This window comes from Capsaspora owczarzaki (assembly GCF_000151315.2).
Source record: "Capsaspora owczarzaki ATCC 30864 unplaced genomic scaffold supercont2.8, whole genome shotgun sequence".
Lineage (NCBI taxonomy): Eukaryota > Filasterea > Ministeriida > Capsasporidae > Capsaspora > Capsaspora owczarzaki.
The window spans coordinates 428,837-440,988 of NW_011887299.1; the positions used below are offsets into that span (position 1 = coordinate 428,837).

The window sequence follows — 12,152 nt, forward strand, 5'->3', positions numbered from 1 at the left end:
TTTTCCATTCAAAGGAGCTGGAACTGGACTGGACTTGCCCCCTCCCCCCAACTGCTGCGGACTTGACTTGCGGCACAGAGTGTTGGAGGGATGACACGATTGGAACAACATTCAAGACTCGGTGCGGCGGCAATGCGAGAGAGAGAGAGAGAGAGAGCGAGATAGAAGAAGAAGAAGCCACCACAGTTCAGTGCCTTCCAATGCGACCCTCACTCACTCACTCACACAATGCATCACTCACTCAATGTACCACTCAAATTGATGCTTCATGCTGCCTTGTTTGACTCTTCTTTGGCGGTGGTTGGTTGCCAGCGCCCGTCGATATCGAGCACATTCGCCAGGACAAGGAGTACGTCAAGAGCTACGACTGCTACGGCTGCATGGGTCTGATCACGCTATGCAATGGTACGTCTCAAATTGATAGGACAAGTGGAAAAGATGGAGAAAAAACGACAACCTCGTTGTTTGGTCCGACAACACTAACTGCTCTCTCAACCTCGCTCTTCTCCCTCACAGACATCTTCCTCGTCCTCATCACCGAGTGCATGTCGGTGGGCAAGGTGCTGGATGCAGAAATCTTTCGCATTCGCAACGTCGAGTTTGTCCCCGTGGCGCGCGCGCAGTCCAAAAACCCCAGCGGGCAGTACGTCAACCCGACCGTGGCAGAGCTCGCCGTCATTAGCGAGTTGCTGCAAGAGCAGATTGTTGAGACGCGCAAGCTCGTCACCGGCGGAAGCTTTTACTTTGCCTTTGGCTACGAGCTGTCCCTGTCGGCACAGCGCCAGAGCGCAGGCGACATGCCCGACGATCGCTTTGTGTGGAACCGTCACCTCCAACAACCCTTTGAACAGAACGGCATTGAAACCTATCCATGGTGCCTGTCCGTCACGCGCGGCTTTGTCGAATTCCGAACCGTGTATGCGGGTGCCGAGCAGATTCGCGTCGCCGTCATCTCGCGCCTGAGCTGCGAGCGTGCTGGCAAGCGCTTCCTCACCCGCGGCGTCGACGACGATGGCAACGTGGCCAACTTTGCCGAGACGGAGCAACTGCTCATCCGTGGCGACAAGATTCTCTCGCACATCCAGATCCGCGGCTCCGTGCCCGTCTTTTGGGAGCAGCCCGGCGTTCAGGTCGGCTCGCACAAGGTCCGCCTGTCGCGCGGCTTTGAGGCCACCGCGCCCGCGTTCTCCCGACACATTGAACGGCAGCTCGACATTTACCAACGCATGTGGCTTGTCAACTTGCTCGGATCCAAAGAGGGCGAGAAGCTGCTCACCGACACGTACGAAAGCCACGTCCGCGCGCTCGAGTCTCATGACGGCTCCACTTCGCGTTGCCCGCTGATCTCGTTCGACTTCCACGCCATTTGCTACGACGGCAACGTTGCACGGCTCGGTCCGCTGCTCGAGACCATCCGCAGCGGTATCGAGGGCTATGGCTTTTTCGAGGCCAGCTTTGCCCAGCGCGGACCGGGCATTGTCTTTAACAATGTCGTGTCCACCCAGAGTGGTGTCGTTCGCACCAACTGCCTTGACTGTCTCGATCGCACGAACGTGCTGCAGGCCACCATTGCCATGCGCGTCCTCCAGCTCCAGCTCTCCCGCGTTGCACTCGACTCGTTGTGGTCGCGCTTTGACGATGCTGGTCGTGGATTGTGGATTAAGAATGGCGACGCCATTTCGCACTGCTATGCAGGCACCGGCGCGCTCAAGTCCGACATTGCCAAGACGGGCAAGCGCACGGCCATGGGCAAGATGCGCGATCTGCAAAAGTCCGTCTCCCGCGCAGTGCAAAACAACTTTTTGGACGGCTCCCAACAAGATGCCATCGACCTATTCCTGGGCAACCGCACGGATCGACTCTTGGCAGACGCCGGACACGGCACCGACCCGACCCAGCGCAAGCTGGTTGAAATGATGCGAGGCCGCGAGCACGAGTTTACGACGTACCAACGTGGTCGTGTTTTCTTGGGAACGTGGAATGTCAACGGCGGCAAACGTGCTGGCGAAGAGGCGCTCCACTCGTGGCTCATTGTTCCGCCCGGCGAGATGCCACCAGACGTCTACGCCGTCGGTTTCCAGGAAATTGTCGATCTCACAGCTGGCAACATTATGAATGCGGACGACTCGCACCGCACCGCGTGGGAAAAGGCCATCAAGGACACGATCAACTCGTCCGTCTTCCCGAACGGCCAGCCAGCTTCGTACGCGCTGGTCGTCTCGCAGCAGCTGGTCGGTGTGTGTCTTTGCATTTTTGTTCGCTCCGACTCGATCAGCCACGTACGCGACGTCGTCATCGGCAAGCACAAGACGGGCTTTGGCGGCTACGCCGGCAACAAGGGCGCGGTTGCCATTCGCTTCCGCATGTACTCGACCTCCATTTGCTTTGTGTGCGCCCACCTTGCTGCAGGCCAGTCGAACGTGACTGAGCGCAATTCGGATTATGCCGACATCATGTCGCGCATGTCGTTCGGCAAGGGCCGTGTCATCAACAACCACGACATTGTCTTTTGGATTGGCGACTTCAACTATCGCATCGACCTGCCAAAAGAAGAGGTGGAAGGATGCGTCAAGAATGGCGATTTGGCCACCCTCTACGAGGCCGACCAGCTGCGCATTCAGCGCGAGAATGGCGCTGTCTTTGCGGGCTTTGTCGAGGCCCCCATCATCTTCGTTCCGACCTACAAGTACGATCTCTACAGCGACGTTTTCGACACGAGCGAGAAGGCCCGTGCTCCGGCGTGGTGCGATCGCGTCCTTTGGCGAGGCGAGAACGTCGACGTGCTCACCTACAACCGCGCAGAGCTGAAGAGCTCCGACCACCGTCCTGTCTATGCCACGTTCGATCTTACGCTCAAGCAGTTCAACGAGCAGGCCAAGAAGCGCTTGCGCACAGAGTTGCTCAAGACGATCGGTGTGACGGACGTGATTCTTGCAGTCTGGCCCATCGACCCTTCGTTGGGCGAGGAGGACGTTGCTGCCCTGTTTGCCCCGTACGGTAACATTATTGCCGCGCAAGTAACAGACTCTGTGGCGTATGTCTCGTTCAGCGATCCTGACGCTGCCCAGCGTGCGTTGGCGGTCGATCGTCAAACCATTGCTGGACGAGAAGTCCGTGTGGCGTTCAAGTCGTCGCATGTCGCCAGCAAGCACCGCCCCGCCAAATCTGACGCCGTCGTGGGCTCGTCCTCATCGCGAAATTCGCTCACCTCGACCATGTCGAGAGAATCGGCCCTGCTGGCCTTTGACGATGACATGGACGATGCCTCCCATGATTACCTTCAGATTACCGATCTTAACAAGGAAGCCGACAGTCCTCAGCCTGGCGATGAGCCTGGTCTTGCAACGCAAGGAGCACACTCGGACTTGGCCAGCTTCTCGCAGAGCTCTGCGCAAGCGCGCCCTTCCAGCGGCTCGGCTCGCCCCACGCCCGTCGTGCCTGCCCGCCCGGCCTCTCAAGCCTCTGGAGCCGCTCCGCCTGCGCGCCCCGCTCCTCCAAAGCGTCCTCCGGCTCCCACTGCCGCTTCCTCGACGAGTGCTGCACCTGCCGCTGCTCATGCTGCTGCTGCTGCTGCTGCTGCTGCTCCGCCAAAGCGCCCTCAGCCAGCCATGCCTCCTCGGCCACAATCAGTAGCGTCGACCGCTGCTGCTCCGCAGTCCTACCAGGCGCCCGCACCTGCTGCTGCTGCTTCCTTGATTGACTGGGACTCTGAAGTTGTGGCTCCCCACGTCCCGGCCGCTGAGCCTGCGGTGCCCGCTTTGTCAAACAGCTTTGCTGCCATGCAACTGCCCCAGTCCCAAGCCCAACCCCAAGGCTGGGCTTCCCTCGGGCTTGACAACTTTGCGCCAAATGCCAATCAATCGTAACTGAGATGATTTCGGTCTGCTTGTTACCAGACCTATGAGAACCTTAAAGAGACCTCAGATGAGACTTGGCGTGTTGTTGCTGATGCCCGGATGGCGTAATTAATTGATTGAGAGGATGTTTTGTGTGATTGTGTGTGTTTGTGTGTGTGTGTGTGTGTGTGTTTGTGTGTGTGTGTGTGTGTGGTGCCTGTTTGATCTGGATTGGAAATGCAACTATCGTTTCGGCTGGATCTTGTCAAACCTCGGGTGTTGCTGCCTTTTTTTTTTCTTTTTTGAAACAAAATGATGAACGATACAGGATATGTGCAGGTACAACAACAAGCAACGATGGACTGAAGAAAAAACCAGGAAAAAAAAGAGGCGAACAATACAAAAATCGAGCGACCAGCAACACAAAGAGAGAAACCAGACTTTGAAAAAAAAAAAACAACCTTCCAATATACTCTGCGACTAACGCTCACAGAGAGGACGCCACGTACGCTTTAACAACGTCCTTGATAGGTGCGCGGCAAATTGGGCACGATTTGCCTTGGATCTTGAGCGACAGTCCGCAAGCGTGGCAGCTGCACATGTGTCCGCAGCCGTACAGCAAACTGTCAATGGGCTGTTCCAAGCACACGGCGCAGTTTCCTTTGGCCACGGCGACAGAGTCGACGCTCTTGGCAGCGGCTGTGAAGCAAAAGTCCAAGTCGAAGTTAGAAAGAGTGAGAACACTGCATAAAACTCTACCAGCACCATTCCCAGAGTACAAAAACAGGTTGCATACATTCAGGCGACAAGCCCTCCTTGTAACCATGAAGAAGTGCAGCTACCTCTTGGCGGATGGCCCGCTGCATGTCAGCTTGCAACTCGCACTGGATTTTCATCATGCGCCGCAGGTCGTTGACGTGGTGCTGCAAGTGCGTGAGCTGAGCCTCGAGACTGACCAGTTTGCCATGGGTTGCACCAGCATTCGGACTTGAAACCTCGGTGGAGCGCGTCACAGAGACTTGGGCCGAGAGAGATGCGCCTCCTGCATTGCTGCCGTTGTAGCCGTTGGAGGTGTTGTTGCTGGCAATAGCAGTCGCTCCAGCAGCATTGTTGTGGACCACACGAGGGCGACGGGAGCGGCCGCCGGCAACCAGGTTTTCGCTGCGGCGCGTGATTCCGGCACGCTCGACGTGGCGGAGCAGGTGACTTTCAAAGTGGTTGCGCATCTCGTCATCCTCCAAGAAGGAGGTCACACGGCGCCACTGCATAAGATTGTCCATGTCTTCCTCCATCGTGTCCGTCACCATCCTGTCCATGAAGGCGGGAATGGGCGCTCGAACGTGCTCCTCGCTGCCGTCGAGGTCGGAAAGGTTGACATGCTCGAAAGCGTCGTCCAGCTGGTGCTGATCATCGTCCAGAGCACGGGTAGGGCGAGAAGTTGCGGCTGCAGCGTTGCGATTGGTCGTGCCCGCATCATTGGAAGTGCTGTAATGCATGCGAACCTGACGGAAGGCGTCTTCAGGGGAGTTGATGGAAACAGGGCGGCTTGACACCGCTTGGCGAGGGAAGACGGGACTGTAGGTCGACGTTGGGGCGGTCGGGTTGGCGCGCATGGCGACTTCGAGTTGATCGCGGAATTGGGCGTTGGCCAGCATCTGGGAGACCGGGCGCAGATTGACCAAGCCAAGCACCTCGGTGGTAATGGCCGCAAGCTGGGCGCGGGCAGATCCAGTCCGCTGCGAAGACTGTGACGCGGTGCTGGAGACCAACGGTGCGGGTGCGCCTCGAGCGCTCGGCGTGCGCGCGGTGGCAGGTCGCGCCACAACTGGAGCAGGCGGAACAACGGCTTCGATAACTTCCTCGGCACTGTCGTCGTCGTCGTCGTCGTCGTCGTCGTCTGTATGCTCGGATTCAGAGTCGACCGCATCGGCTTGGTCGCCTGCAGACGCAGGAGCGGGTTGCTTGACTGCCCCGCGCCACGCTTGGCCGAGCTGAGCTTTCGTGTCTTGAACGCCGGATTGCCGAGCCAACGTTTTGGTCACGCGTGCAACAAGGCTTCGGCGATGAGCGCCATTGGACGGGGCATCCTTGGGGTTGGCGGAACTGGCACCGGCCCCACTGGTTGCCGGAGCTGGTGACTTTGGAGAAACTCGGTCCAAAAAGACTTTGAGCTTTCGGGGATCGGCGTTCGTGACAGACTTGCGGCACTTCACCTGACGGAGTTCGAGTGACACGTCCCTGAAGGAGGAGGACGAGAAGGGAACAACCAGGGTGTTGGCGAAAATGAGTGAAAAACAAACAAGGCAGTCAAAGCAGTCAAAAAGTTGCGAAGAGGAAGCTTATGGGACAGAGTACGAGTACAGCGACGAGATAAAGAGCTCAGAGGAAGGAACGCCGAAAACCCCAGCGAAACCGGGTTGAATTTGCGCGTGGGGAGGAAGAAGGAAGACCCCGCAAATTTAAGAATCAACGCCGACTGTTTTGCCGGCTTTTCCGTTCCCTCCTTTCCCGCAAGGCCTATCATGAAATGAGGGAAACATGACCAACAACAAGTCACATATGCCTTACATTTTGACGCGGGAAATGAATCTGGAATCGCACAGCGATGCCGACAGGGGCGACGGAGAGGAAGTTTCGGATTCGGTAGGAGATGCCATGCCATTCTTGGACGACGACAGCAACTGAGCATCCTTCAATACCGACACTGCAGGGGATGTTGGAGCATCGGCAAGCACCCATGCGTTGTCGGACTGCACGTCGGGGGAGGGAAGATATAAAAGGTCGGAATCCATCTTGGGGGGAAAAAAAAAAAAAGGGCGGAAAGGTTCAAACCTCTAAAATAACGGAAAGTATGGGAAGGAAGACAAGGGGATGTCGTGGGAGCAAACGAGGGTCTGGCCTGGAATGAAAGTATCCTCTTTGAGCAAGACGAGTCACTGAAAAAAAGCGCTCAGACCAGCTGAACGTTAACAGGAGACCTGAAAGGAAGTGGAAAAAGAGCTCGAGGAAAGCAAGAGCGTCAAAGAAAGCCGAAAAAGACCGAAAGGAAGAAAGGAAGGAAAGGTTGAAGAAGAAAACAAAGAAGGATATTCAAGTTGCAAGTGAAAAATGAGAACTGACGAACAACCGAAAGCGGAAAATACGTCCCTTTTGAAGCGAACGTGACGAGACGGATTTCGCGGAAAGTCAAAGTCAGGACGTTTCAGCGAAAACAGACGATTGTTCACCGCCAACACGCTCGGCGGTTAACTTTCCCCAACCACACACAAAAATCACAAGACGTGATGCTGCACATTTCCTTCAGCAGTCCACCAATCACTCAACTGCAGGACAACAAAGCGGAAAAGAACAGGAAACGAAAAAAAAAAAATCCGTGAACGGACGATTTTTTTTTTTTTCATGGAAAAACCATTGAACTTTTGTGTTTTCGTTCTTTTTCTTGGAAACACGTCAGTTTTGCGTCAGTTTTTGGGGTTTTTTGTGCGTTTCAAGTGCGTTTCATTTCAATCTCAGCTGGTTTTTTGCAGCAGTTGAACACACTGCACACTCGCATATGCAGACGTGTACCTCATACACGCAATGTTCGATATCATCAGCCAATGCGTCACTGCATGACCTCAATGCTTGTCTGTGTTGCAGAATTTGGCAAATGCACACATCCAAAACCTCTTCCACGAGTGAGTGAAACATGCGGTCAGCTCGTCAAGTGACAAAGCAGCGCTACAATAAAAGACCGAATCAAACTCAATGAATTTTCATTTGAAGCAGCAAGCAAGCGTGAGATGACTGAGCGAATTGAAGCATAAAGATTGGAAACCCCGACAGAAGGCTCAATCTCAGTACAAAGTGCAGTCCACCGTGAAATCAAAAAATTCACTATGGCTGTTTTGTGTGGTATGTGACATTTTCAGTCTACTTTCAGAAAACCCCCCAACAGTCCATCCGTCATCAGAACCGAACTGAACGGGGCGGGGGGCGAAAACCCTGACTGAACAGACCTGACCTCGCTTGACCTGACCTGACTGACCGACTGACTGGTTTCCGCTTGGGGCTCGCTTTGGCACCGTCACATTCGACTTGCACCCTGCTGGTAGAGTCGCGCCTGGCCTCTGTGGCGGTGGGCGTTGAACGAGAGGGCGGCGAATGGCGGACGCGGCGGAGAACAGCGTCCTGTTTGTCTCCATCATTGCCATCTACGCGAGCCTGGTGAGTGCGTGCGTTGACCCAGCAAGTCATGTGTGTGCAGGCTCGAGTTCGTTTGTTGACTTGACTTGACTTGAACTGACCGATTCCGCTGCTGCTGCTGCTGCATTGCGTTGTTTTTTTTTCTTCTAGGGATTCTTCATTGTCTTCATATGGGCGTACCGACAACGCAAACGCCTCGCTTCTCGACAGCGAGCACCTCAGCGGTGTATGCCACTCGCATGGGGCGATTTAACAAGTGCAAGTTTGATATTATTCGCTTTGTCGACTTTGTTATCGCATTTGTGCTCAACTTCTGTTTTGAGTGGATGGATTCGTGCTCAACTTCTGCACACGTTCTGCTGTGAAACAGTTTGAAACCCAATTCGTAATAGCAGCATTGCAAGAAACAGCTGCCACCAAGATTGAACCGCAACCACATCACGCTTCAAGAAATCCAGGCTGGCGTTTAGTCGGTGGGTTTGTGATTTTGTGTGCTTTTGCAGTTTTCGAACTTGCTGGTCAACTCATCGCGGAACCATCGCATGGGCGCCAATTTGCAGCGGACGACCAAGGCAACATGATTGAGCAAAATTATCAGCAAGATATGGCGCGTGCGCTCGATTCGCTGGGTAAAGTTGTTTTGTTTGTTTTGTTGTTATTTTTTTTTTTGTTTGTTTGTTTGTTTGTTTGTTTGTGTTGCGTGTTCGTTCATTCACTGGCATCTCACTTGCTTTCTATATGCGCTTGATGGGTTTATTGCATGTGATGGTTGTTTTTCTTGTTTGTGTTAGCCGAGATTGCGGCCACATACGACGCGTCCTTGACGAAACGTCCCGGCGAATCGTGGCGAGATTATTTGCAGGCGCTTTGCCAACATGCGCCGCCGCTGGCGAGCCATTCTGGTGTTGCGCGAGCCATTAGTACTCAGTTTGAGCAATCTCGATTGGGAGCTGCGGAGGTTGAGCTTCACGAGTTTGACAAGTTCATGCGCTCTGTCAGCACGCTCAGCTCGTTGTTGTCGTTCGATCAAACTCGCACTGCAACCAGTCACGCGCATTTTGCCCACCGTCATCATTGAGCCAAGCTTTTTCGTGAAAACATCAGCTGAAACTCTTCTTTGAGGCCTGCTATCTCTATGCGCACAGTATTGCGCTTTGGTCAATAAAATTGAGTGCATGGTGTTTGAAATGACGAGCGTTGGTGATGCAAATGCCTAGCGTGGTTGGGAACTAAATGCAGAGACAACGAGACGAAAAGTATAGAGAACAAAGTTGCATTGGGATGCAGGTGGACGACCAAAACTTTTGACACCGGCACATGTTCGTTGCCTTGGATAACCTTCACATCAGCATCTGGCCAATATCGCGAACAGACCCATCCTGACGCTGCGAGACAAAGAAAGCCGAAAGCTCGGTGAAGCGCGGGCGTTGTGCTGGCTCTGCGTCCCAGCACCTCGTCATGGTTGAGAACACGTCGGCTGGGCACGTCGCCGGTTGCTCAAGCCGCCGCCCGCTCTCCAAGAACACGAGAAGGTCGGGCCCCCGCTTGGCGCCATAGGGCACCTGGCCATAGGAGAAGACCTCCCAGGCCACGACGCCGAACGACCACACATCGGACTGGCTGGAGAACTTGCGGAAGAGGATGGACTCGATCGCCATCCACTTGATTGGCAGTTGGCCCTTGGTTTCGACCCTGTAGTAGTTCTTCTCGTCACCGAGCTCGCGCGACAAACCAAAGTCCGAGATCTTGACGGAAAGGCCCGCGCCAACAAGACAGTTGCGGGCCGCCAGGTCACGGTGCACAAATCGAATGCTTTCGAGGTAGGCCATGCCGTCGGCGATCTGCGCCAGGACGTGGAAAGACTCGGCGAGGGTCCAAGGCATGCCAGTTTCGTTCGACTTGACGAGGAGACCGCGCAGATCGCCGTACGGGATGAACTCGAGCACAAGCATGTTGGGCTCGGCCTCAAGGAGCGCAGCGACGGCGCGCACCACGCACGAATTGTCGAACTGGCTCATCATTCGCGCCTCGGCGACAAAGTCGCGGCGAGACTTGCCATCGGCACCCTCTTTGAGCACCTTCACAGCGACTTGCAGTCCGGGGTGCTTGGGATTGACGAGCTGAGCCGCGGCAGGTGGGACGGACGTGTGAGCCAGCAGGCCGGCGCGAACCACGCCGAACGCACCCTTGCCGAGCTCGGCGCCCAAGACCAAGGCATTCCGAATCGAGCGGCTGTGTGGGGAGCTGGTGTCATAGATGCGCTCGGCGGCGATCGACACATTTGAGACCTCTTCAATGGGGCTGTCTGCCACAGATGGGCGTGGGCAAGCAACCCGCGCGTACATTTCGCTGTCATCGGTCGCGGAGAGCGTCGATGGCTTGTCCTGCATCGACACGGCACTGCGGGTCGCGAGTTCGACGAAGCGGTCGCCTTCCTTGCCCGCGCGCCGACGACGCCGAAAAAGCACGACAGCCACCACGACGACGATCACGGCCAGCACCCCGCCGATTGCTGCGCCGATTGCAGCACCCGGGGAACTGCCATTGTCGCGCGGTGCGTTGGCCAGCCGAGACGACTCTGCAACGGCGATGGATACTGACTTTGCCGACGAGGCCGACTGGACTGAAGCATAGACGGCCTCCGAAGCAGCAGATGCAGCAGACGCAGTAGACGCGGCCTGTGAAGCAGCCGTTGCAGCAGACGCAGCAGAGGCGACTGATGCGACGGTTGCTGGGTGTGGCGTACACGTGCCGCCAGCCCCGACGATTTCTCCCGCGCCGCAAAAGCCAAGACGCAAGACTTCGAATACTGTCGCGTTTGTCCGAAGCAAGTAGATGCTCCGCGTCGCCATGTCAAAGGCCGTCCCGCGACCCTGCAGTGGTGGGGATGGGACGGCGGCGTCAAGCAAAGTCGTGAAGAGGAGCGCGCCCGAGGACTTGTTGAAGGCGAGCGCTTGCAAACCCACGTTCGCAAACGTGCCGAACGCCAAGAACCAGACCGGGTGATCAGCCGCGGTTAACGTTGCGTCCTGCACGTTGGGTACCTCAGTCTCCCAGTCAAGTGCGCCAGTCTCGCAGTCGAGACGCCCGAGCCAAGCGACGCCTTGCTTCGCTGCCGACAGGTAGATTTTGCAACGCGAGGTTTCAGTGTCGTTCACGGTGAAGATGCTCTGCACATCCGACAAGCTCGTCAGAGCCGGCAGCTGCATCCGCCAGCGCCACGCCCGGGTCTGCAGCTGGAGGTCGTACTTGACGAGGTACGGGGTAAGCTGATCGCCAGTGTCTCCAAATCCGGTCGAGCGCGCCTGACCGGCAATGAAGACACTGTTGCCAAAGAAGACAATGGCGTTGCAGTGCGATGAGTGACCATTCGCGGGGCTGGACCAGTCCTGTCCAGTTTCCATGACTCGCGACATCAAACTCATACTCGCGTCGTATCGCGCGACAAAGTAGTAGAAATCAGGATCCCACGACGCTGTTGCGCCGTCGCCACATGCAAAGTACGTTCCATCGGTGTGTCGGGTGCCTCCACCAAAGCCTTCGTAGCCTTGTACGGCGTACATGGTGGTAGATACATAGCCGGTGGAAGACAGGGTCGCGCCGTTGAATCTGTCCAGGTGGGAAGCCACGGGTCAGTTGTAGAGCATGACAGCAACAGCAGAAAACATCACACTCCCATACCGCTGAAGACAGCCTTTGGGTTCGTCGTAGCCCACCGTGTCAGTTGCGCCACATTGCGCCAGAGTAGCGTCAGCGGGCATTGAAGTTTGCCCAATCCCGCCTCCGACAATGACTTCGCCGTTGACAGCAGAGACACGAGCACCTCCCTTGACCATCGTCGCGACCATATTCTGGGAAGTTAGATTGTGATCCAGCAACCAGCACGCGGCCCATTCGCGCACGATCACGGAACTCGTCGTCGGGTCAAAGGCAAGCGCGTACGGCATAGTCGACGTGCTGACGGTGCGTCGTCCCACGATGGCGGGCATGAGCGCCAAACATGGGCTTGCTGCTGAGAGCGCGACGGCGAGCAAAACTAGGAGAGCAGCCGGTGTCATCACCTGAATAATGCGAAATAGCAGGTCAACTACATGAAGCATGTCCTGCAGGAACCTTGTGCACATCAACAAC

General features: G+C 55.9%; 4 protein-coding genes across 4 annotated transcripts; 2 read left to right on the plus strand and 2 right to left on the minus strand.

The window, feature by feature from the left end:
- Positions 1-306: 306 nt before the first annotated feature.
- Positions 307-3,866, plus strand: CAOG_05074 (synaptojanin-PB; the record flags this gene model as incomplete). Its single annotated transcript, XM_004346709.2, has 2 exons — positions 307-405; positions 517-3,866. Exons 1-2 carry the CDS (start codon positions 381-383, stop codon positions 3,864-3,866), a joined length of 3,375 nt encoding a protein of 1,124 aa, XP_004346759.2. The 5' UTR covers positions 307-380.
- Positions 3,867-4,097: 231 nt separating this feature from the next.
- Positions 4,098-7,091, minus strand: CAOG_05075 (hypothetical protein). Its single transcript, XM_004346710.2, has 3 exons — positions 6,405-7,091; positions 4,633-6,074; positions 4,098-4,535 (listed from the first exon to the last, which is right to left on the minus strand). The coding sequence occupies exons 1-3, from the start codon at positions 6,626-6,628 to the stop codon at positions 4,324-4,326; spliced, it is 1,878 nt and encodes a 625-aa protein (XP_004346760.2). The 5' UTR covers positions 6,629-7,091; the 3' UTR covers positions 4,098-4,323.
- Positions 7,092-7,745: 654 nt separating this feature from the next.
- Positions 7,746-9,206, plus strand: CAOG_05076 (hypothetical protein). Its single transcript, XM_004346711.2, has 5 exons — positions 7,746-8,042; positions 8,172-8,279; positions 8,392-8,494; positions 8,582-8,650; positions 8,813-9,206. Exons 1-5 carry the CDS (start codon positions 7,980-7,982, stop codon positions 9,097-9,099), a joined length of 630 nt encoding a protein of 209 aa, XP_004346761.2. The 5' UTR covers positions 7,746-7,979; the 3' UTR covers positions 9,100-9,206.
- A 143-nt stretch (positions 9,207-9,349) lies between these two features.
- Positions 9,350-11,584, minus strand: CAOG_05077 (syk-prov protein; the record flags this gene model as incomplete). The annotated part of the gene is made up of 1 exon (XM_004346712.2): positions 9,350-11,584. One exon carries the CDS (start codon positions 11,582-11,584, stop codon positions 9,362-9,364), a length of 2,223 nt encoding a protein of 740 aa, XP_004346762.1. The 3' UTR covers positions 9,350-9,361.
- Between the last annotated feature and the right edge of the window lie 568 nt (positions 11,585-12,152).